This window comes from Narcine bancroftii, chromosome 1, assembly GCF_036971445.1.
Source record: "Narcine bancroftii isolate sNarBan1 chromosome 1, sNarBan1.hap1, whole genome shotgun sequence".
In the NCBI taxonomy this organism is placed as follows: domain Eukaryota; kingdom Metazoa; phylum Chordata; class Chondrichthyes; order Torpediniformes; family Narcinidae; genus Narcine; species Narcine bancroftii.
In genome coordinates this window covers 393,988,679-394,012,348 of record NC_091469.1, presented here as the reverse complement: position 1 = coordinate 394,012,348, position 23,670 = coordinate 393,988,679, and the positions used below count along the sequence as shown (strand labels likewise).

The following is a 23,670-nucleotide window of genomic DNA, read 5'->3' as shown; positions in this document are numbered from 1 at the left end:
TCAATTTAATTTTTTAGTGGCAAAAATGTCAAAGTGGTATTTGTACTAACAAAAACAGAAAGCATTTATGGAATAGTCCAGTCATTCAACTTTAAAATTGAGGCTCACTTGCTATCTAAACAGCTATGCAGATCAGATCAATGGCTTTGTTAATAGGTCATTTAACATTTAACATACCAAAGCTACTCTGAGTCACTATCTGTAGACCTATTTCTCCTCATTGAAAATCTGAGAATCTTGATGTTAGCGCAACAAAATTGTGTCCTTGCAATGCAAATTTAATTTAGGCAACCATGCCTCAATGGCAAAATTCCCTCAGGTTGTAGATGAAGTCTTACCTGTCAGAGTACAGGTCGTTGCTACTTTGTGGCTGCTTGGATTATGGAAATTCACCATTACAGAATTCACCAATTGCTTTTCAAAGAATTGAGATAGGAAATAAAATTTGCTGCACAGGATTTATGGGCATAAATAAATAAATTAATTAATAGACACCTAATTTTTTTTCAAATTCCCATGCCTTGATGCATTATGAAAACAGCACATTTTTTACACCGCTATCACCAAACCCAAAAGGGTCCCAATCAAAACCTTTAACTATTTCTCTCCATGGATGCTCGCCCTCCAACACTTTTTTCTCTCAATTTATTTGACCTATCTGTGTAGCCGCCACAAGCAGGAATTTCATCACATCTATACAATGTACTTAAGTGCATGACCATGAACTATTATCATCATCAGAAGTGAAATATCATCATCTTGGTTCCACAAGACCATAAGATATAGAAGCAGAAGTAGTCCTTTTGGCCCATCGAGTCCACTCCACCTTTCCATCATGAGCTGATCCATTCTCTTACTCCCCACTCCCTTATCTTCTCCCCATAATCTTTGATACCTTGACTATTTAGATATCTATCAATCTCTGCCTTAAGTACACCCAATGACCTGGACATTGCCAATGGTAGCAAATTCCAGAGATTCACCACTCTCTGGCTAAAGAAATTCCTCTCCAAGTTTATTTTAAATGTGCACCCTTCGATTGTAAAGTTGTGTCCTCGATTTCCTTACTATGGGAAGCACTTTTGCCACATCTACTCTGTCAAGGCCTTTCAACATTCGAAATGAGGTCCCCCCTCATTCTTCTGAAATCCAAGTACAATCCAAGAGTTGTCAAGCATTCCTTATATGCTAATCCCGTCATTCCAGGAATCATTCTCTGAACCCTCTCCAATGCCACCACATCCTTTCTTAAACAAGGTGTCCAAAACTATTAAAACACAAGTCTGGAGACACCGTGGTTGAAGATAATGCTGGAGAAACTCAGCAGGTCAAACAGTGTACTGTATTTTATATAGCAAAGATAAAGATACATTACACATATGCTGTTGTATAGGATGACTCTCTATCATAGGACCCTGGAATTTCCACTTAAAATGTTGGTTTTTATACCCTTTGTATAAGACAGCCACCTCCAAATTTGGCACTTACCGCTGACCAGAGAAGGCTGTTAAAAGCAAAATGCAATATTTTGATAACAAATTATCATTCAAAGGTTTCAATTTTATCTGGCTATTTTAAAATAAACCACTCTTGGCCCTTGTAACAGGCTGTTTAGAACCTGTACAGAGCTGACAGCAGTAGGACTAGGCGAATGTACTCCGCAAAGGAGCTCTGAGATTTCACAAATAACTAACAAGGCATGTGCAAGACTGTGTCAGAGCCGGCAGGAAGATGGCAGTGGTATTGAGACAGTGGTCAAGGTAAGAAATTTAGATCCTTTGCATAGGACCACCTGATTTTAAGGTGAATTTTTTATTTGATGAAGGGCTCAAATCTGAAATAATAATTATGTATCTTTACACTGTGACCTGCTGAGTCTCTCCAGCATTTTGCTTTTACTTAGCCTAAAATTGTACCTTGTACCCCAAGTGAGGTCTCAACATCACATTCCCTGCTCTTATATCTGATTATTCTAATATTTATGCCAACATTGAAAATGCCTTGCCCTGGAGGTCAACCTTTAGGGTATCCTGCATGAGGATTCCCAGTCCCTTTGCACCTTGGAATTTTGAATTTTCTCTCCATCCAAATAATAGTCTGCCTTTTTATTCCTTCTTTCAAAGTGCATGACTGTACACTTTCCAACATTGTATTTCTTTTGCCACTGCTAATCTAAGTCTCTGTGCAGTCTCTCCATTTCATTATCATTACCTGCCCCTCCACCTATCTTTGTATCATCTGTAAACAAGTTCAAGTTTACTTATCGTCCAATTGTACAAGTACAAACTGACGAAAACAGCTTTCTCTGGTGCTCGGTGCAGACATATCATGCACTGTCAGTAACTGATTCAGGAAGGAGCAGAAAGTTCAGATTTATTGTCAGTACATATGTGATATCACTTACAACCTTGAGATTCTTTTTCCTACAGGCCTGGCAGAATTACCACTTATTGGCAACTGTAAACTGTACTCAAAAATAAAATGTGTATATGTGGGCATAATTTTAACACTGAAGGAAAATTTGGGCAGGTAATTGGATGGGAGGGGCATTGATGGCTATGGGAAGGGTGTAGGTTAGTGGAACTAGGCAAAATAATGATTTGGCACAGATGAGAAGAGCGAAAGGGCCTGTTTTCTGTACTGTAATGTTCAATGATTCTGTTCTGTACATATAGACAAATGATACATATGCACAATATGTATGTACAAATATTAAATTAAATAAATATTTCTGTTAAATAGTTAAGTCATGGAGGGTTTATATGAGCAGTTCATCAGCCAATCAGCAATCTTATTGTTTCTCAGCCTGGTGGTTCTGGATCTGAATCTTTCTTGTGGGGCGGCATGGATGGCGTACTGGTTAGCACAACACCTTTACAGCACCAGTGATCAGGACTGGGGTTCGAATCCCACACTGTCTGTAAGGAGTTTGTACATTCTCCCCGTATCTGCATGGGTTTTCCCTGGAGGCTCCAGTTTCTTCCCACCATTCAACACATCCCAGGACTGTAGGTTAATTGGGTGGCACAGACACGTGGACTGAAATGGCCTGTTATCGTGCTGAATGTCTAATTTGAAAAAAACCTCTTTCCCAATGGGAGTAACTGTAAGATGTTATGTGAAGGGTGGTAGGGGTCCTCACCGATTTGTGAGCCCTCTTTAGACAATGATCCCAGTAAATCACAATAATGGGGAGGGAGACCCCAGTGATTCACTCTGCCACACTTATGGTCCTGTGTTTGGCCTCAGTACCATGTGATGCAGCCAGCCAGGATGTTCTCAATAGAGCTCCTGTAGAAAATTGACAGGGTGGTGACCAGTAGCCTTGCCCACTTCAGTCTTCTCAGGAAGTGTAGTCACTTCCTGACAAGTGAAGAGATGTTTTGTGTCCAGAATAGGTCACTTTTTAAATGGACTTGGAGGAAAATTATGCTTTCTCCACTACCAAACTATTAATGTGTATTGGAGGATGGTCATCCCTGGTCCATAATCATCTCCTTTGTCTTATCCATGTTGAGACTCAAGTTGTTACTCTCACCCCAGGTTTCAAGATTTTCCACCTCTTTTCTGTATTGTGACTCATCGTTGTAGTTGATGAGGCCAACTATTGTCATACCACCTGAAAACATGATGACTCTGTTGGAGCTGGATCTGGTGTTGAAGTCGGGGTTAGTAGTCTGAACGAGCAGGCTTGAGCACACAGTCCTGAGGTGTGCCAGTGTTTAGTGTCATGGTGCTCTATGTTCTGCTGGTCTGTAGTCTTTCCATTTGTAAGTCCAGAATCCAGTTACGGAGAGATGTGTTGAGCTCCAGAGAGGACAACTTCTCCACGAGCCTCTGAGGTATGATAATATTAAATGCCAAGCTGAAATCAGTGAACAACTACAAAGCCATTAATTCTGCAATCCAAATTAATAGCAATACAAAGTAAAAAGAAGTGGCTCCAATACCGACCCCTGCGGAACACCACAGGTAACCAGTAACCAACCAGTTTAGGATTCTGTTATTCCCACTGTTTGTTTCCTGCCTATCAGCCAATGCTATATCTATGCCAGTATCTTTCCTGTAATTCCATGGGCTCCCACCTTGTTAAGCACCCTCTTGTCAAAGGCTATTTGAAAGTCCAAATATACAACATCAATGGCATATTCTTTGTCTTGCCTTCTTATAGTTTCCTCAAAAAATTGCAGTAGGTTTCTCAGTCACGATTTTCCCTGAAGGAAACCATGCTGACTTTGGCCCATTCTTGTTAAACATCCCCAGGTACACTGTAACCTCATCCTTGCCAATGGACTTCCAACAACTTCCCAACCATCAATGTTAGGCTAACAGTTCTATAATTTCCTTTCTGCTACCTCCCTCCCTTTCTAAATAGATGAGTTACCTTTGCAGTTTCCCAGTCATTCGGAACCATGCCAGAATATATTATTTCTTGTAAGATCATTACTACTAATGCCTCCACAGTCTCTAAAGCTACTTTTTTTTCAGAACCTGAGGGTGCATTCTATCTGGTCTGGGAAAAGTATCTACCCATAGACCTTTCAGCTTCTCAAGCACCTACTCTCAGGTAATTACCTCTCTTCTCTGAAACCCTTACAAGTTTGGTATACTGCTAATGTCTTCCACAGTGAAGAGTGTTGCAAAATACTCATTCTCTTCCTCTGCCATCTTGTCTCTCATTACAATTTCTCGAGTACCTTTTTCTATTGGTCCCATATCTACTCTTGCCTCCTTTATCCTTTTTGATATTATTTGCTAACCTCCTTCCAAGTTCATCTTTTCCTTCCTAAGGACCATTTTTGCTGCCTTCTGTATTCTTTTAAAAGCTTCCCAATCAGCTGAGCTGTGGGAGACTATGGAGTGTAATGGATGTTTGTTGCATTGTACATTGTGTATGGACAGGTAAGAGAGTTAAATTTTTTTGGGAAAAAGTTATTAAATTTCTGTGAGATTTATTTACAATTGATTTTCAAATGGATTCAATGATGTGTTTACTGGGATATATAAACACTGTTACTTTGGGATTGGTTGATAAGCCACAGTTGGCATTTCTGTGGTTAGGGTTAACGGCTGCAAGAAAATGCATAGCGATAACTTGGAAAAATGATGTGGAATTGAATATACAAAGATGGCATAATGAATTGCAATCGTGTTTATATTTGGAAAAAAATAACATAATTTGCAAAATGATTATTCTTTCTTTATTAAAATGTGGAGTTTATATTTGGATTGTATGAGTATTGATCTTAAGTAGGAGTTAAGTAAAGAGTTGGCACGTTGATTAATTAATATTAAATGTATATTTTTAAGGCTCTGAGGGGTGAGGGAGGGAGTTAAGATATAGTAGTTAGTAGAGGGAGGGAGGGGGGTGGGGGGGTTATTCTCACTATCAGTATTATTTTTTTATGCTTTTCCTTCTTTTTATATATCTGTATATATATTGGTATTTTCTTTTTTTGTAATATTTTGTAACATTCTTAATTTTTTTTTAATTCATTGCTACCAATCCTCTTGGATGTAGATAGATTCAGAAAAGTTAGAGATAGACCATGTGAAATCAAGAAGGCGAACATTAGTGTCTATCTTCACCTCCTGCTGCCTCAGGAGACAGCAAAATATTATAGGGCACATTCCCACCTGCACACCCCTTTCATTGGACAGATTCATGAGTTTGAAAATGCATTAAGGATAGTTTATTTCCCACTGTTATTAGGCTCTTAAGTAGAACGTGATGCCTTTAACTGTACTTCTCTTTTTAATCATGGCCTCAATTCTGAAAACCAACAAAATAGAACTGTGGTCCTATTCCATTATTCCTAGCTGCAGAATTCAGGTGGCCTGGCCTGCTTTGAACACTCTAATTTTTCCCAAAATAAACATTTTCATTCTTGTACTACCGACATGCGACATGTATGTTGTCTTCCCTGGATAACACACAAAACAAAGTTTTTTACGATATCTCAGTATACATGACAATAAATAATTAAGTTCATATTTTAAAAATCTATACAAGTGCAGAAAACAGAATGCTATCACTGATGAACCAGGAAAGCAGAGTACCATTCTTAAGGTAAAACCAGAGTGACCAGGATAAAAGCAAAGGAGGAAGACATATCTGGCAGGTTAGGCTGAATGTGTCTTCCATACCTGGAGAAAAAAAAAGGAAATAAAAAGAAGTAGAGTCAATATCACAAAAGGATTATTGGTACTGAAATCTGAAGGTCTCAAGTTGTTGTTGGAAAATGCAGGAGCCAATTTGTGGCAGTGAAGTCCAATAAAAAGTAATGCAATAAAGTTCAAATCATTTGTTTTAGTTATGCTCATTGAGGGATGCAATTTGCTGCGGCAACAGAGAGAATGCCTTTGCCCTTCTTCAAGAAACACCCTCACTAACCTTTCACTCTTTCAGATGGACCTTAGAATGTCACTGAAGGGTTTTGTACTTAAGTTACTGGTGTGGAAGATGAACCGATCTCTGATTAAGACATGAAAATGATACTGAGTTGTCTATTATTCCAACTCTAGCTCTGAAAGTCAGATCTCTATTTTTTTTATCCACCTCACACATACATTCTAAAAATAATCAAATTTTTCCCAAATTATTGTCTATCTCAAAATTACACCAGATCTCATTAAAGCCGCCTTGAAGTTCTTTTGGACACTACGTAATTTGATAAAAACAAGCAAGAAACTATTCGGTACTGCTCTCATGAAAGTGGAAAGGATGTTTTTTTCTGTGGAAGAATGTAGAACTGAGGATCAACTTGTGCTGTTCATTTAAGACAGAAGAGGTATTTTCCTTCTCTAAGTGAGTCTTTGGAATGCTCGGTGAAAGCAAAATCTTTTGAGGTTTTTTTTAAAGGGAGGTTGATAGGTGCTTGATAAGCAAATGAGTGAAAGGTTTCTGGAGCTAAACAGCAGGCTTATAGGGTCCAGTAGCATACTCCAACTTCTCATTCATATGCTCTTGCAGTGCCAAAACGTTTCCAAGGCAATTAGGAATAGAAATACATGTTCTTTCATTAAAAGTAGTATTAATGAAAAAATCTTTTAAAATACCTATAAATTATCTCAGTTTAGTTTTATTATTGCTTACAACTGTATAAGCTTTCTAATTGGAGGAAGAATATTAATCTAATCAATAGAAAATTATTGCAAGGAAGAGCAAGAATAGAGTTCTGATGTTCTAATGTACCATAGCACCATCAATGGTATCAGACATGATACAAAATATCAATGTTTATAGTTATAGTTTTGCCATTATATTGAATTTAACCTGGTTCAATTTCAGTGCAGTTTACTGAATGAAGAATAACATATCCAGTATATTTATGTCTACTCCATTTGCTTTACCTCAGGTTTTAATACATATCTCCAAAATCTAATCCATTAGCAAGAAAGTAAATGAATAGAACAAAGTCAATGTGTATTAGCCAAGTTTTATTAATTTCTGATCTGTGGCCCTTAAAAAGGAATGTGACTCCACAATTAGTCATTTTAATTTTCAGTACCAAAGGGATTAGTTAGCACTGATGAAACATCAGTGTTATGAACTGACTTGCACTTAAATGGACAAGCCTCAACTTTGGTTTAGTGAATGTTTAATGCTCAAGTATCAAAAAAATGTTGCCCTGTCATGTTTAGCAGTTTAATACATATCTAGACACCAATTTACTCCTTCGTATTCCTAAGCAAAATTTAGAACACTGCTACTGAGGAACAGTGCTGGTGAATACATCAGAGCACATCATATGAGACCGTATCATACAACACAGGATGCATTTCATAGAGAAACGAGAAAATATTTCTTATTCCCAAATTCATTAAATATCCATAAAACAGATTCTAAAAGGGCAAGTGATTGATCCTTCACATTGTAAAGACCATGGAAACAGTTAATAACATTCTATTTTAGTTAACTTTATAAAGACACCAAATTTTCAAATGAAGCCAGTTACATCTACTGTTGTGCAATATGATTATAATGTGCATTCATTTGTACGAATGGCATGTGTATTCTTTCAAAACATAAATTAGCCTCAATCACCCCCTGATGCACACAAATATAAGGACTATTTTTTCGACATAACTAGACTTTATAATTTTGGTTTGCTATACAACTCCCCAATTGATGAACCAATTAAAGGAGTCAATAATGAAAGACAAATGCCCATAAGTCATTTTTATATAATGTGCAAAATATAATCTTGTATATGATAGTGTTCAAATGCAGTTATTAACTTCATACCCTTTCCAATCTCAGAAAAACATTAAGAATTATTTTTGACATGTTCAAGCAATTAGGAGGTGGATGTCTCAGGGAAGCAGTCTTCAAAAAATAAATCATTTTTATTCTTCATAAAGTTTTAGGGATAGGCTCTGTTGCAAGAGGCAAGATTCAAGTCTCTGAGGCACCCTACTGGTAGAGACTGGTATATAAGTACATAGTCTGCACAGAAGGCACAACACCAATATGATATCAGCATAACTCACAAAGGTCACTTCCATTTCCCCTCCACCCCCCCCCCCCCCACCACCCCAGATTTTTAATCATAACGGAGGTCTCTGGTGCAATTGCCCAATCCTTCTCTATCATTTGCCATATTCGTTCCTGAAGAAATGCAAATCATGAAATTAAGTCAAATTATTTAAAAGATTAATTTTCATGCAAGCATTTACAATCCTCCAGCTGGATCGTAAGTAGCTACAGTTACCAGTAACATAACATATGGAAAGTCATTAATACAGAATACACCAACAATGACATTTTACTTCAATATTGAGAAGAACATATGCTTCATGTAAATTAGCAACATTCATCTTTTAAGAATTGCGAAGTACAGAATTTTCAAGAGTAAAATCGTACCCAAAACTTGCCAAGTTTTCACTCATGTTATTTGGCAGTAACAAGCCAGCTGGAAGGTCCTGAAAACTTGCATGGATTGCTAGAATATGAGGGGATAGAGTGAATGGCACATCACTGAGGAGCTCGGAACTTGCTGGGAAACTTTTGAATGTTTGGTTCATCTGGTCAGCAGCAGATGTTCCACCTGTATGTGCTAATAGCAAGTTTGCTGTTTTACCCTATGAAGAGGAAAAAAGAGTGAATTTATGACAAGCTTATTGTTTACACCTAAAAAAATAAACATCAAAAACCAAACTTGTCATAATCCTTTAGGCATTGCCAACATTTGCTCATAATTTGAATAATCAATTTTATAACTAATTATTATGATTTAAACTTTATAAGTTAACTTAACTTATTCAAAGGGGAGAGTGGAGAGAGAACCAAACACAGAGTGCTTAATCTTCCACTATCCCAAGTAATAATTTTATGAATGTTGAGGGGCTTTAAGTCAGTCCTGCTGACCTCTGCATCTAGCATGCAAGTCACTCTCCTGTTGGGAAAGTTTTATGGCTAGAAAACAAACTCAAAATATAGTCTTATTTTTGTACTGACAATGCATTAGTTACATAAGAAGCCTATTACCAGTGATTTAAATTAACAAGGAAAAACAACTGAAGATTATAAAATTTTCTTATTATTTGCATTCAAGGTCAATGAGCCTCCTTGAACAGCCAGAATTTTGTGGTGAGGGTATTCCCAAAGTTCTGATGGGGAGTTCTGGGATTTTGATGCCGTGACACTGAAAGAATAGCATTATACCTCTATTTCCAAATACTGTAAGCTGCAAGCTGGAGGATATTTTTTTAGGTAATGTGGTTCCTGACTGCCTGCTATCCTTGTCTTGGCAGCAGAGGTTTGGTAGGTGAAGTTCAGTATTGTGTGCTGCGATTAGAGGAAGTGAATATATATGACAATCAGCCTACTTTGTTCTGGAAGTTGTGAGTTACTGGAGCATGGAAGATGCAGAAAAATGGGAAGGATTCCATCACATTCCTGTCTTATTGATTCTTTGGACAATTACAAAGGAATCATTTGCCACATTGCCATTTCTCTGATCTATCCTTGCAGCCTGTCAGATTACTGGACAAAAGGGAATGTCCTGTTGACAAGCATATTTGGCAATGATAATGTTGCTGAATGTTAAGTGGAGTGCAAGACTATCTCAAAGGAAATGGTTACTACTAAGAAAACAAAGAACGGAAGATCATGCAGTATTCAAAAAAAACCTTACACTCCTCTGAACATTCATCAACTTTCCTGCCTGATCTTCACATTCCTTGATTGGTCTGAATTCCAAATAGATGTTGATGTTAGCTTTGAATGTGCTTGGGACAAAGAATTCCACAGACCCACAATTCCTCAAATGAATAATTTTTTACTGATCTCAGTTCAAAACAATAGTAATAGGTTTTCAGATGATGGTAAAAACGATAGATGTGGCTGATGGACATTGATGTAGCAAAGTGTGGTTTGGAAAAAAGCAAGGAGAAAAATATAAACTGAAGACACATTTATAAAAGGAAAACAGAGATCTGTGTAATTATATGCTTATGGGTTGAAATACATTTTGAGATCCTGGACTTTATGGACATACCCTTCTTTCTTTGGCTTGGCTTCGCAGACGAAGATTTATGGAGGGGTAAATGTCCACGTCAGCTGCAGGCTCGTTTGTGGCTGACAAGGCCGATGGGGGACAGGCAGACACGGTTGCAGCGGTTACAGGGGAAAATTGGTTGGTTGGGGTTGGGTGTTCGGTTTTTCCTCCTTTGTCTTTTGTCAGTGAGGTGGGCTCTGCGGTCTTCTTCAAAGGAGGTTGCTGCCCGCCGAACTGTGAGGCGCCAAGATGCACGGTTTGAGGCGATATCAGCCCACTGGCGGTGGTCAATGTAGCAGGCATCAAGAGATTTCTTTAGACAGTCCTTGTACCTCTTCTTTGGTGCACCTCTGACATGAGGTGCACGATCTTGGGGAGGCGATGGTCCTTCATTCTGGAGACATGACCTATCCAGCGCAGTTGGATCTTCAGCAGCGAGGATTCGATGCTGTCGGCCTCAGCCATCTCGAGTACTTCGATGTTAGGGATGAAGTCACTCCAATGAATGTTGAGGATGGAGCGGAGACAATGCTGGTGGAAGTGTTCTAGGAGCTGTAGGGATGCCGGTAGAGGACCCATGATTCAGAGCCGAACAGGAGTGTGGGTATGACAACGGCTCTGTATATGCTAATCCTTGTGAGGTTTTTCAGTTGGTTGTTTTTCCAGACTCTTTTGTGTAGTCTTCCAAAGGCGCTATTTGCCTTGGCGAGTCTGTTGTCTATCATAGAGTATATAGGGTATAGAACGGTGCATCACACATGAGAAGACCCTTCAGACCACATGTCTGCATGTGGTCTGAATCCAAATCAAAGTAAAAATCTGATTGCACTTGAGAGATATGGAGTCATTCACTTTATATTCATGTATCTATCTAAAAGCATTTAAGAAGCTATTATATTACTACTTCCACCAGTACCTCTAGTGACCCATTCCAGGTCCCCACCACTTACTGTATAAAAACGTGCCCTATTTATCCCCCTTAAATTGCTTCCCTTCACCTTAAACTCTAGTGTGATGTTTTTACCCTGAGAAAAAAAGATTCTGACAGTTCCACCTTATCAATGCCTCTCACAAGGTTATAAACGTCAATCAGGTCTCCCCTCAGCCTCCATACTGTAGATAAAACAATCAAAGTTTGTTCAACCTCTCCCTATAATCACCCTCTAAACCAGGCAACATGTATAAGAAAGTTATGATTAATCAGCCTTTACTGGCATGACTACAATTGGAGTATTGCATCCAACTAACCAGTTTAGAAAAGCTACATTAGCCATAGTAAAGGCTAGAATGATTCCAGGGATAAGTGACTAATTTTGTGGATAGACTGGTTCTTAATGGAACAGAGGAGCAAGAGAAGGGATCTGATTGACAAATTTAAAATACAGATTAAGTGGATAGAGAGAAACTATTCCTGTTGGCAAATAGGTCAAGAACCCAAGGGCACAAAATGCACCTGTTTGGATAAAGAAGCTAAGTGACAATTAGGTAAAACATTTTTCTTTTAGAGAGAAGTTATGATCTGTGATATAGTGCCGAATCTGGGGTAATGGGCAGTGGTGGATTTATTGGAACTAGATTCAATTATGACATTTAAAATGAAACTGGATAAGTATGGGGGGAGGGGAATTGCTTTATAGGAGAAGGGCAATCATCTAACTGCTTAATATCTCACCTACTTTTGCATCACCAGAAAATGTATATACATTACAATCAATACCTTCATCCAGGTAAATAATGTTGATTGTAAAATCTGAGGCCCAAACTTTTGACATGAAATTTACTTCTTCATTTCTATTTTTTTCTGTCTGTGAATAAGTATTCTTCACGTGCTGATAATATTATAATCATATTCTTTACTTTTAATGTAGCATCATACAAAATCAAAAGTATGTCATGTTCGCCTTTACTAACCCTGCTAACCATAAACTTAAATCTCCAGATAGTGGTTCTCTATGAATCCTTGTTATAATTTCTTTAAAATGATGTCCAACATTCAACTTGGAGCTATATAGGAATAATTCTTACTTCCCAGTTTTCTTTCATTTGCAGAATTCAGGATTTCTGGGATAGTTCTAGAACCTAGGAAATTTTGATAGCTCGCTAACAATAAATGTACAACCTTGAAACATTTTTTTTTAGTATTCTAGGATGTGAGCCATCAGTTTGAGAAGATTTGTTAGATTTTAGCACAATTACTTTGGAGTTTTTGCTTTATTTCCTCTAATTGTTTAAAAGTTCTGCACTCATTAGCTAATTGACTCCTTATTGTGTATCTAGAATGCCTTCTGTGTCTTAAATTTTAATTTTTAATTCTTTAAAATATACATTTAGAAATACATACATACACCATGGTAACAAGCCATTTCGGCCCACGAGTCCATGCAGCCCAATTTACACCCAATTAACAGTGGGAGGAAACCGGAGCCCCCAGGGAAAACCCACACAGACACAGGAAGACACGTACAAACTCCTTATAGACAGCGTGGGATTTGAGCCCCAGTCTCGATCGCTGACGCTGTAAAGGCATTGCGCTAACTGCTACACCAACTGTGAAAAGAAAAATAATAAACTTGCTTATCCTGTCAGTACATATCCTTATTATTTATCACTATTTTTCCTATTTACATATTCACTTTTTAACATTTGTTTAACAATTTGGTATTCTATTTCCTTCTGGACTTCTTTGAGATATATATTTTTTTCTTTTAAATCTATTTTTTTCATTATCAATGACATTTTAACCAACTGTTAAGCAATTAACAGTTAGCCAATGTTTTATTTAAATAACATTTTAATTGCTCAACAATGGTTATGTCATTTAATCTAATTTCTTAATTCTAACTTAACCACAAGTATCAATGTAATTGGATTTATTTAATGTTCAAGTTTAGCACTCAGATGTCATTAGCGGACTCAGTGAAATCCTTACATAACATGATCACTTTTCCCTGATGATTTGTTAGTTTTTTGAAACTGAGATTACAAATAAATTTTGCCCAATTATACAGGACCAAATCCAAAACATTCCTGTGGCTTCCTGGCATATTTTTATTGTATATTGTAAAATGTATTCTATGAAATCGTCCACCAGACCCCAAGATTCTTGATTATTGCATTATTCTTAATAATTAACAAATTTCCTCTCAGAGCCACCTAAATGCACATCATCAGGTCTCAGCAGGGTTGGGGAAGATGTAATCACTGAATAGTATGGATGGGAAGTCACAGTCTATCAAGCATTGTATCAAATGATTACACCTTTTATAAACTGTTCAATGTTATTATTTGATAGAAACAACAAAATGTATAGTCATTAGTTTTGTAGCGTTCGTGCGATGCAAACGTGGATAAGAATGACATGCACACCAAAGCCTTGAAGTCCAGACTGGTTTATTGCATTGGCCTTCGCACTGGTATGGGTCCCAGATGCTGACACGGGTCACTGATGTCATCGGACTGTTGGCTTGGGATTGCCCATCTTCCTGCTGTGTGGGAGGTCACCTGGTACAACAGCCAATATCACCCCCAGGGCCGCACAGTTACGGCATTTGTTGGCCACTTTGTGGGCCGGTCCACATTGCTCTGCGCGGGCCACTACAAGACCCTCCCCAGAACTGGCGATCATGCCAATGTCTGTTAACTTGTGCAGGGTCTGCCCCTGCATTTCAGGGAGGAGCGGAGACCGGCTGGTTACAGTTCAGATATGTTGGGTTCAGGCAGTTGACGGTAAAAGTCTCCTCCTTACCGTTGTTGCCGAGGATGAAATTGGAGTTGTTGTCCATGATGACCCTGTAGGGCCCCTCTTAGGGTTGTTGTAGGGGCAGCCGCTGTGCTCCTCTTCACACAAACACGTACTGAGAAGTCTTTAAGTCCCTGGGGATGTTATGTTTGGCCTGGCCATATTGTGGGGGTTGTCATGGGAACAGGGACCCCAGTTTTCGCCGCAAGTTCTCAAGGGTGAACACAGGATTTTCCAGGTGTTTGTCGGGGGCCAGGAACTCCCCCAGAATGATGAAGGCCATCTCTGCCATCAAGGCATTGAAGTCCTCCTTTGGCGTGGTACAAATCCCCAGCAGGACCCAAGGGAGTTCGTCCATCCAGTTGGGACCCTTGAGCTGAGCCATCAGGCTGCCTTCAGGTGCCTATGAAATCACTCCACCTGAGGATGATTATGGTGATGGAGCTATGTCTCCAAGAAGTTAGTCAACACTGCCCAGAGGTAAATTGTGCCCCCCAGTCCAAGGTTAGGTGTTCTGAGACCCCGAATCTGGACATCCATGTGTTAATGAGTGCCCTGGCGCAGGTTTCTGCGGTGGTATCAGCCAGCGGAACCACCTCGTGGAGTGGACAACCGTGGTCAAGAGATACCTCGCCCCGCGGGAAACTGGTAACCTACTATGTCAATATGTAGGTAGCTGAACCTGTGCTGCACTGGTTCAAAGGTCTGTGTGGACGGCCTCATGTGGATCTACGCTTTATGGACTGGCTGTTTGTGCAGGTTTTGGCCTACTGACTGACCTATTTACGGAGGCCGTGCCAGACAAATCTTCTAGCCACCCTCTTGACCGTGGCCCAGATTGTGGGACGTGCCAGGTTGTAGATTGCATTGAAAACCTGGCGTCCCCATGGGGCCAGAATGATGGGGCGAGGGCTGCCAGTAGAGACGTCACACAGCAGTGTCAGGTTACCTGGGCCGATGGGGACATCTTCCAGCTTGAGACTGGAGACAGTTATCCTATACGCAGGAATCTCAGGTTCCTGCTGCTGCGCTTTGGAGAGGGCCACGTAGTCGACTCCCTGGGACAGGGCACGTACCAACTCAATCACGGGGCATGACAGAGCATCAGCTACCAAGTTGCTTTTCCCCGAAATGTGCTGTATGTCCATAGTTTTGGACATGTAGGATGTGTCTCTGTTGTCAGGCCAATACCTTTTGGAAGGCAAAGGTCAGCGGCTTGTCATCAATGAAGACCTTGAATTGCCGATCTTCCAAAAATGTAACGGAAATGTCTTACTGCCAGGTGCAGCCCCAATAGCTCTCGGTCGAAAGTGCTATATTTGAACTGGGGCGCAGGTGCCTGCTGAAAAAGGCCAGAGGTTGCCACTGGCCTTCAATGAGCTGTTCCAGTACACCCCCTACCATTCTATACGGCATTAAAAAAAACATAGCAATGGCTATACCTTTTAATACCTGTGCTCCAGAGCAGCTCCAGACATAATATTCGAGCCGCCTATCAGTATTAGAATTTGCTCAAACATATCCAGTAGACAAAAATCAAGACTGGATAATTAATATCTAATCTGTCAGCACCAAATTAACAAAATAACAGAAGGCATCTTTAACAGTAATAACAGCTGATACTTAAAATAACCTAATCATAAAGGATAGTTTGGGTTCTATTAAGTGGATTCAAACCTTGTCTACCTTTATCAATTGCCAAAACCAAGAGTGTCTTGACATCAAAGCAGCATTTGACTGAGTATGGGTTCAAGAAGCCTTACTGATACTCAAGTCAAAGGAAATAAAGGAAATTATGTTGAATATTCACCAGTGTCATGAAGAGTACAAAGAAAAATTATCATGTTCATTGAAATAAAATAATTTCAGTCTAGTATAATAAAGTAATCAGACAAAAGCCCAGATAAAATATATTCAAAATCAATAATCACTCATCAGAATCAAAATTAGAATCCTAATTTATCATCATGAACATGTGTCATGAAATATGTTGTTTTGATGCAGCAGTATGGAGCAGAACAAGGTGCAAAAATTACTATCAAATTACAATTATGTGCATACAAGATTTTATAAAAAGTAGTGCAAAAAAGAGAAAAAGAGAGGTAGGTTCATTGACCATTCAGAAATCTAATGGTGGAGGGGAAGAAGCTGTTTTTGTAACATAAAGTGTGTGTATTCAGGCTCCTATATCTCCTCCCTGTTGGTAGCAATGAAAAAAGGCCATGACCTGGGTGGTGAGAGTCCATAATGATAGATGATGATATAGTCAAAGCTATGATGGAACAGTCAAAGCTAGGGCTGGCCACTGAAGTTGGATAATAACGTAGTTCATGTCATGTACTTCAAAATCTGGACACACAAGCTTGGTTTGGAATGTGGCAAGCAGCATTCACAGAATTGTACAAATTTATGACCCTAACAAAGGTTATTCAGCTCATGACCATGAAATATCCATCCTCAAAAAAAAAAAATCTGTTAGTCAGACCAACCTCTCTAAATGTAGAATCAACTGGGCAAGCTACAAGTGCAAACATTCTTTCAGGTTGCCTCATGTGTTAATTGAAGTATCCAGAGGTAGAGTGTGAGCAAATTTACATTCATGGAAGTAACTATCTCAGAGAATCTTTTCTGGATGCAATGCATGAATGTTATCATGAAGGAAGCACGACAGCACCTCTGTTTTCTCAGGATTTTGCAGGTTTGGTATGACATCAAAAACCTTGGTAAACCTCTACAGATAATGTAATGAAAAGTGTGCTGACTGGCTTCATCACAGTCTGGTATGTGGGGGCACCATTATCTCTGAGTGGAAAGCCCTGTAAAATGTAGTGGACACAGCCCAATACATCACAGACAAAACTCCCCACCATCGAGATAATCTACATGAAATGCTGCAGTCGGAGAAATGCAACAATCATCAAGGATCCACACCATCCAGGACATGCTCTGTTCTTGTTGGTGCCATTGGGAAAGAGGTATGGATGCCTCAAGACTCATATCACCAGGTTCAGGAACTAGTTGCTACCCCTCCACCATCAGACTCCTCAACAACAAACTAAATCAGAGATTCATTTAAGGGCTCTTACTTTGCACATTATTTATTATTGAATATTTATTTTCATATTGCAGTTTGTTTGCACTTTTCATTGTTTATATTTCTTTTGTATACACATCTTTTCCTGAGTAGTTATTCTGCCTGACACATAGGAAAAGGAATCTCATGGTTGTATGTGATGTCATGTACGGAATGTACTCTAACAATAAATCTGAACCTTGAATAGGAGCTGTTCACACTTCACACTGCAGATTTTCTCCAAGGCTTCTCTGGCAATATACCTCACACTACAAGTATGAGGGGATAGTTATCAGGTGAAAGGCTTTAATCAGAACTTAAAAGTAATTTCCCTAAAACAATAACTGTTTTCATCTCAACAGGTTGCCTGACAAGTGAAAACAAAGGAGTTCACCACCATCATTCTGGCTGCAGTATAAATTCTGCTCCAAGCTAACATCAGGTTGCTACTGAAGGGACTGAGCACTGTGATAAACAGCCATGAGAGAGCACATCCTGATACCTTCCCGATCATTGTGGGAGATTTCAATCAGGCCAACCTGAAGAAGTCTCTGACAAACTACTACCAACATGTCACATGTGAGATGAGGGGAACCAACACACTCAACCACTGCTACTCCACCATGAAGAATGCATACGAAGCCATACGATCGCACTTCGGCAAGTCTGATCACCTGGCTGTACTTCTACTCCCAGTGTACAACCAGTGATGAAGACGGCGAAGGTGTGGTTGAGGGCAGCAGAGGAGAGTCTGCAGGACGGCTTTGAATCGGTGGACTGGAACATATTCAAGAATTCATCCATAGAGTGAGTATGTGTTGACTATTAACCAGAAAAATGCCAGTTCAGCCATGAGACTATTGACTTCTTGGGGATTCATACCAGCACCAGCCTGCATCATGAGACCATCATTTTCCCTCATTTCCAGTCACAAAAATTATATGGACAAATAAGGCAGTTGAGGCTTTCCAATCTGCTAAGGGTGCTCTGGTCAATGCAATGCTACTGGTGCATCCTAGGCCTGACAACCCAACAACCCTCACAGTGGATGCCTCCAATACAGTGATCGGGAGTGTGCTTGAGCAGCTGGTGTAGACAATGGCAACCACTAGTCTTTTTTAGCAAGCACCTTCAGTCGCCAGAACTGAAATACAGTGCTTTCATCTACGAAATGTTGACTCTGGACCAGGCATTTGCAATATTTCTTAGAGGGCAGGAAATTCCAGATCTTCACTGACCATAAAGCACTTATCTTTACTTTGAGCAAAGTTTCAAATCCATGGTCAGCCAGGCAACAGTGACACCTTTCTTATATTTCAGAATTCTTCACCGACATTAGTCACATGATGGGGAAAATCCAATGTGGTGGCTGATGCATTGTCCCAACCTGCCATTTCCGCCATACATGCCCCTACCCTAGACATTAACTACATGGCCCTGACAAAAGCACAAGCGGATCCCGACATTCCTACTTATAGAATTGCAGTAACCGGCCTGCAACTGAAGGATGTCCTAATTGGCCCAGGTGAAATTATTCTTTTGTGTTACATAGCCGCACCCAATCATCCAGGCCATTTGGAAAAGACAAATTTTCGACATGGTCCACTATCTGGCACACCCCTCCATTAGGACCAGTCAGAACGGTAGCTGACCAATTCTTCTGGCAAGATCTCTGAAAGTCCTATGGGCAGGGACTTGCCTATGGGCAAGGACTTGCACACAATGTCAGTCCGCTAAGATCCAAACACACGTTAAGGCCCCTCTCCACACTTTCGAACCACCACGGCGAAGGTTCAGCCATACACGTAGACATTGTTGGCCCACTACTGGTATCATGGGATGCCCTATACCTGCTCATTATCGTAGACCATTCAACAAGGTGGCCTGAAGTAGTCCTGTTACTTGAGCTATCCACCAAGACGTGCTAGGGTCCTGCTAAACGGTAGTCTTGGCATTACCTTAATTTTTATACAATTTACCCTTCCTATTAATGTAATCAACAGATCTTTCCATTTCTGTCAATCTTTTTCCAATTTTTTTCTAATAAGGGGGTATAATTAAGCTTGTATAAATTCTGTAAATTATTATTTGTCAATATTTCTAAGTATTTAATTTCATCCTTCTTCCAATTAAATCTACTACCTTTTTGTTTTCTTTCTTAATCAAAATTTAGCAATGGCATTATCCCGCTTTTGTCCATATTTATTTTATAATCTCAATATTCTTCCATACTTTTCTAATATTGCTTGTAATCTTATTCACGATCCAGCTGGGTCAGACATTTATAATAGCATATCATCAGAAAATAAACTAATCTTATGTTCTTCCTGTCCAACTTTGAAACCCTTAATATCTGGATCTCATCTTATAATCACCGCCAGAGGTTCAATACTAATACGCTGTATGAATAATACGAGAGATAGGGGACACCCATGATTACTTGATCACAATCACAAGTTCAAATCACAGGGACAACTATGAATTTAAATTTAGTTACCGTAAATATTCATGTATAATTTTTTCTTTGGCTTGGCTTCGCGGACGAAGATTTATGGAGGGGGTAAAAAAGTCCACGTCAGCTGCAGGCTCGTTTGTGGCTGACCAGTCCGATGCGGGACAGGCAGACACGATTGCAGCGGTTGCAAGGGAAAATTGGTTGGTTGGGGTTGGGTGTTGGGTTTTTCCTCCTTTGCCTTTTGTCAGTGAGGTGGGCTCTGCGGTCTTCTTTAAAGGAGGCTGCTGCCCGCCAAACTGTGAGGCGCCAAGATGCACGGTTTGAGGCGTTATCAGCCCACTGGCGGTGGTCAATGTGGCAGGCACCAAGAGATTTCTTTAGGCAGTCCTTGTGCCTTTTCTTTGGTGCACCTCTGTCACGGTGGCCAGTGGAGAGCTCGCCATATAATACGATCTTGGGAAGGCGATGGTCCTCCATTCTGGAGACGTGACCCATCCAGCGCAGCTGGATCTTCAGCAGCGTGGACTCGATGCTGTCGACCTCTGCCATCTCGAGTACCTCGACGTTAGGGGTGTGAGCGCTCCAATGGATGTTGAGGATGGAGCGGAGACAACGCTGGTGGAAGCGTTCTAGGAGCCGTAGGTGGTGCCGGTAGAGGACCCATGATTCGGAGCCGAACAGGAGTGTGGGTATGACAACGGCTCTGTATACGCTTATCTTTGTGAGGTTTTTCAGTTGGTTGTTTTTCCAGACTCTTTTGTGTAGTCTTCCAAAGGCGCTATTTGCCTTGGCGAGTCTGTTGTCTATCTCATTGTCGATCCTTGCATCTGATGAAATGGAGCAGCCGAGATAGGTAAACTGGTTGACCGTTTTGAGTTTTGTGTGCCCGATGGAGATGTGGGGGGGCTGGTAGTCATGGTGGGGAGCTGGCTGATGGAGGACCTCAGTTTTCTTCAGTTTTCTTTCAGTACAAAAACAAAGGCGAGAAATCAGACTGCTCAAACTACAGGGGAATCACGTTGCTCTCCATTGCAGGCAAAATCTTCGCTAGGATTCTACTAAATAGAATAATACCTAGTGTCGCTGAGAATATTCTCCCAGAATCACAGTGCGGCTTTCGCGCAAACAGAGGAACCACTGACATGGTCTTTGCCCTCAGACAGCTCCAAGAAAAGTGCAGAGAACAAAACAAAGGACTCTACATCACCTTTGTTGACCTCACCAAAGCCTTCGACACCGTGAGCAGGAAAGGGCTTTGGCAAATACTAGAGCGCATCGGATGTCCCCCAAAGTTCCTCAACATGATTATCCAACTGCACGAAAACCAACAAGGTCGGGTCAGATACAGCAATGAGCTCTCTGAACCCTTCTCCATTAACAATGGCGTGAAGCAAGGCTGTGTTCTGGCACCAACCCTCTTTTCAATCTTCTTCAGCATGATGCTGAACCAAGCCATGAAAGACCCCAACAATGAAGACGCTGTTTACATCCGGTACCGCACGGATGGCAGTCTCTTCAATCTGAGGCGCCTGCAAGCTCACACCAAGACACAAGAGAAACTTGTCCGTGAACTACTCTTTGCAGATGATGCCGCTTTAGTTGCCCATTCAGAGCCAGCTCTTCAGCGCTTGACGTCCTGCTTTGCGGAAACTGCCAAAATGTTTGGCCTGGAAGTCATGTATAATATGTTTCATGTAAAATGCAACCCCATCCCCCCATTTTTGAGGGGGAAAAATTTTACCCATTATACGACCCCCCTCCCCTCACCCACCCGAATTGTGCTGGCATCTCTCTCCCCCCTCTCCCATCTGAGTCACGCTGGCATCTCTCCCCCCCATCTCCTGCTTGAGTTGCACTGCTGTCTCTCCCCATCGCCCACCTGAGTTGCGCTGCCATCTCTCCCCCAAACCTAGTCATGCTGCCGTCTCCCCCCACCCTGCATGAGTCGTGCTGACGTCACTCCCCCCCTTTCCCGCCCGAGACACGCTGCTGTCTCTCCCCCTCGCCCACCCGAGTCACGCTGCTGTCTCTCTCCCTCGCCCACTCGAGTCACGCTGCCATCTCTCCCCCCTCCTCCCCCTCAACCTAGTCATGCTGCCATCTCTCCCCCTCTCCCGCCCGAGTCGCACTGCTGTCTCTCCCCCTTGAGTCATGCTAGCATCTCTCCCCATCTTCCACCTGAGTCCCGCTGCCATCTCACCCCCCTCTCCCACCCGAGTCCCGCTACCGTCTCTCCCCCCTCGCCCCCCCGAGTCACGCTGCCTTCTCTCCCCACTGATTCGCGCTGCCATATGTCCTCCCTCCTCCCCCCCAAACCTAGTCGGCTGCTGATATTGAGTGGTTCAAAATGAACCAGCAAATATCATGCTGCCCACAGAGCTTCTAATGGTTGTGTCTTCAAGTTGTATAGAATGTATTACAGCCGACTACATGGCTAAACCTGGCAGAATTTTTTAAAAAAATTTTACTCCCGTGTATAATGCAACCCCCCTACTTTAAGCTCTAATTTCAGTACAAAATTTTTGGCATTATACTCTAATATTTACGGTAACTGTAACGTTGGATTGGATGCAACGTGAAACCCCTTCTGACTCATTAATGTACTATATGAAATGGGACATCTTTACCAGTAAATATTCATCTAAAATGCTCTAAGATAGCTGAATGAGCTATGCACTTTAGGAACATTTAAGAAAAGGCAATGAATGCTGGTCTTGTCAGTGACACCCACATCAAAAAAACATTTAAAAAGCCATGCATTAAAACCACAAGACTTTGGAACAGAATTAAGCCATTCAGACCATCCACTTTGCTCTATCTTCAAATCTTGGTTATTGTATTTTTCCTCTGATTGCTGCTAAAATCACCATGATCCTACCACCTACTACATCTTCCCCTCCACATCTTTATCTGCTTTATGCAGGGATGTCTCTCCGAGACTCTCTGGTCTGCTCTTCCCTCCAGACTCATCATTCTACCCCTTGGACACTTCCTAATGTAATCTCACAAAGTGGAAAACTTGACTCTACATCTCCCAATTCCATGGCCACAAACAGACATTCCAGGTGAGGCAGAGCTTTACATGCACATTGTCTAACCTAATCTACTGCATTCGGTGTACTCAGTGTGGTCTCTTCTACATCGGTGAAACCAAATACAGGTTTTGCAATTGGTTTGCCAAACACCTGTGCTGTTTGTGAGTCTAAGCTTGGACTTCCTGAAGCCAACCATTACTACAGATACATTTATCCTCAGCCTCATCCATTGTCAGGGCAAGACCAAATGTATACTTGAGGAACAATATCATATTCCTCTCGGACTACCTCAAATCTAAAGGCATGAACATCAATTTTTCTTTCTGGTTTCACTGTTTCCATCTCTTCTTTCCCTACTCCTTATTTTCCTCTCTAACTCCTCCCCTTTCCAGATGTCTCCTTCTACCTGTCTCTCTACCTCTTCCACATTCTGACCAATAACCTATCACCTCAACCCCTCACCCCTCCTCATATATGAAATATCACCCCCTTTTTACTTTTGTCTTGATAAACTGTCTTCACCCAAAATGTTGATTTATAATTTTTACCCATCTGCTTGACCCACTAAGTTTCTGCTGCAGCTCTTTGTTTGCTCTAGTCTCTTCTCTTTGGCTTGGCTTTGCGGACGAAGATTTATGAAGGGGTAATGTCCACGTCAGCTGCAGGCTCGTTTGTGGCTGACAAGTCCGATGCGGGACAGGCAGACACGGTTGCAAGGGAAAATTGGTTGGTTGGGGTTGGGTGTTGGGTTTTTCCTCCTTTGTCTTTTGTCAGTGAGGTGGGCTCTGCGGTCTTCTTTAAAGTAGGTTGCTGCCTGCCGAACTGTGAGGTGCCAAGATGCACGGTTTGAGGCGATATCAGCCCAC

At 41.0% G+C, this 23,670-nt stretch overlaps 1 protein-coding gene across 10 annotated transcripts in view; it reads right to left on the bottom strand.

Annotated features, from left to right (window-relative positions):
- Positions 1-7,584: 7,584 nt before the first annotated feature.
- The window catches only part of umad1 (UBAP1-MVB12-associated (UMA) domain containing 1), an 87,875-nt gene continuing 71,789 nt past the window's right edge, over positions 7,585-23,670 (bottom strand). For all 10 annotated transcript variants that reach the window (XM_069913724.1, XM_069913721.1, XM_069913727.1 and 7 more), the window contains one exon: positions 7,585-9,084. In XM_069913724.1, coding sequence (XP_069769825.1) covers positions 8,824-9,084 — 261 coding nt within the window. In that variant the 3' untranslated portion in view covers positions 7,585-8,823. The remainder of the gene's footprint in view (positions 9,085-23,670) is intronic.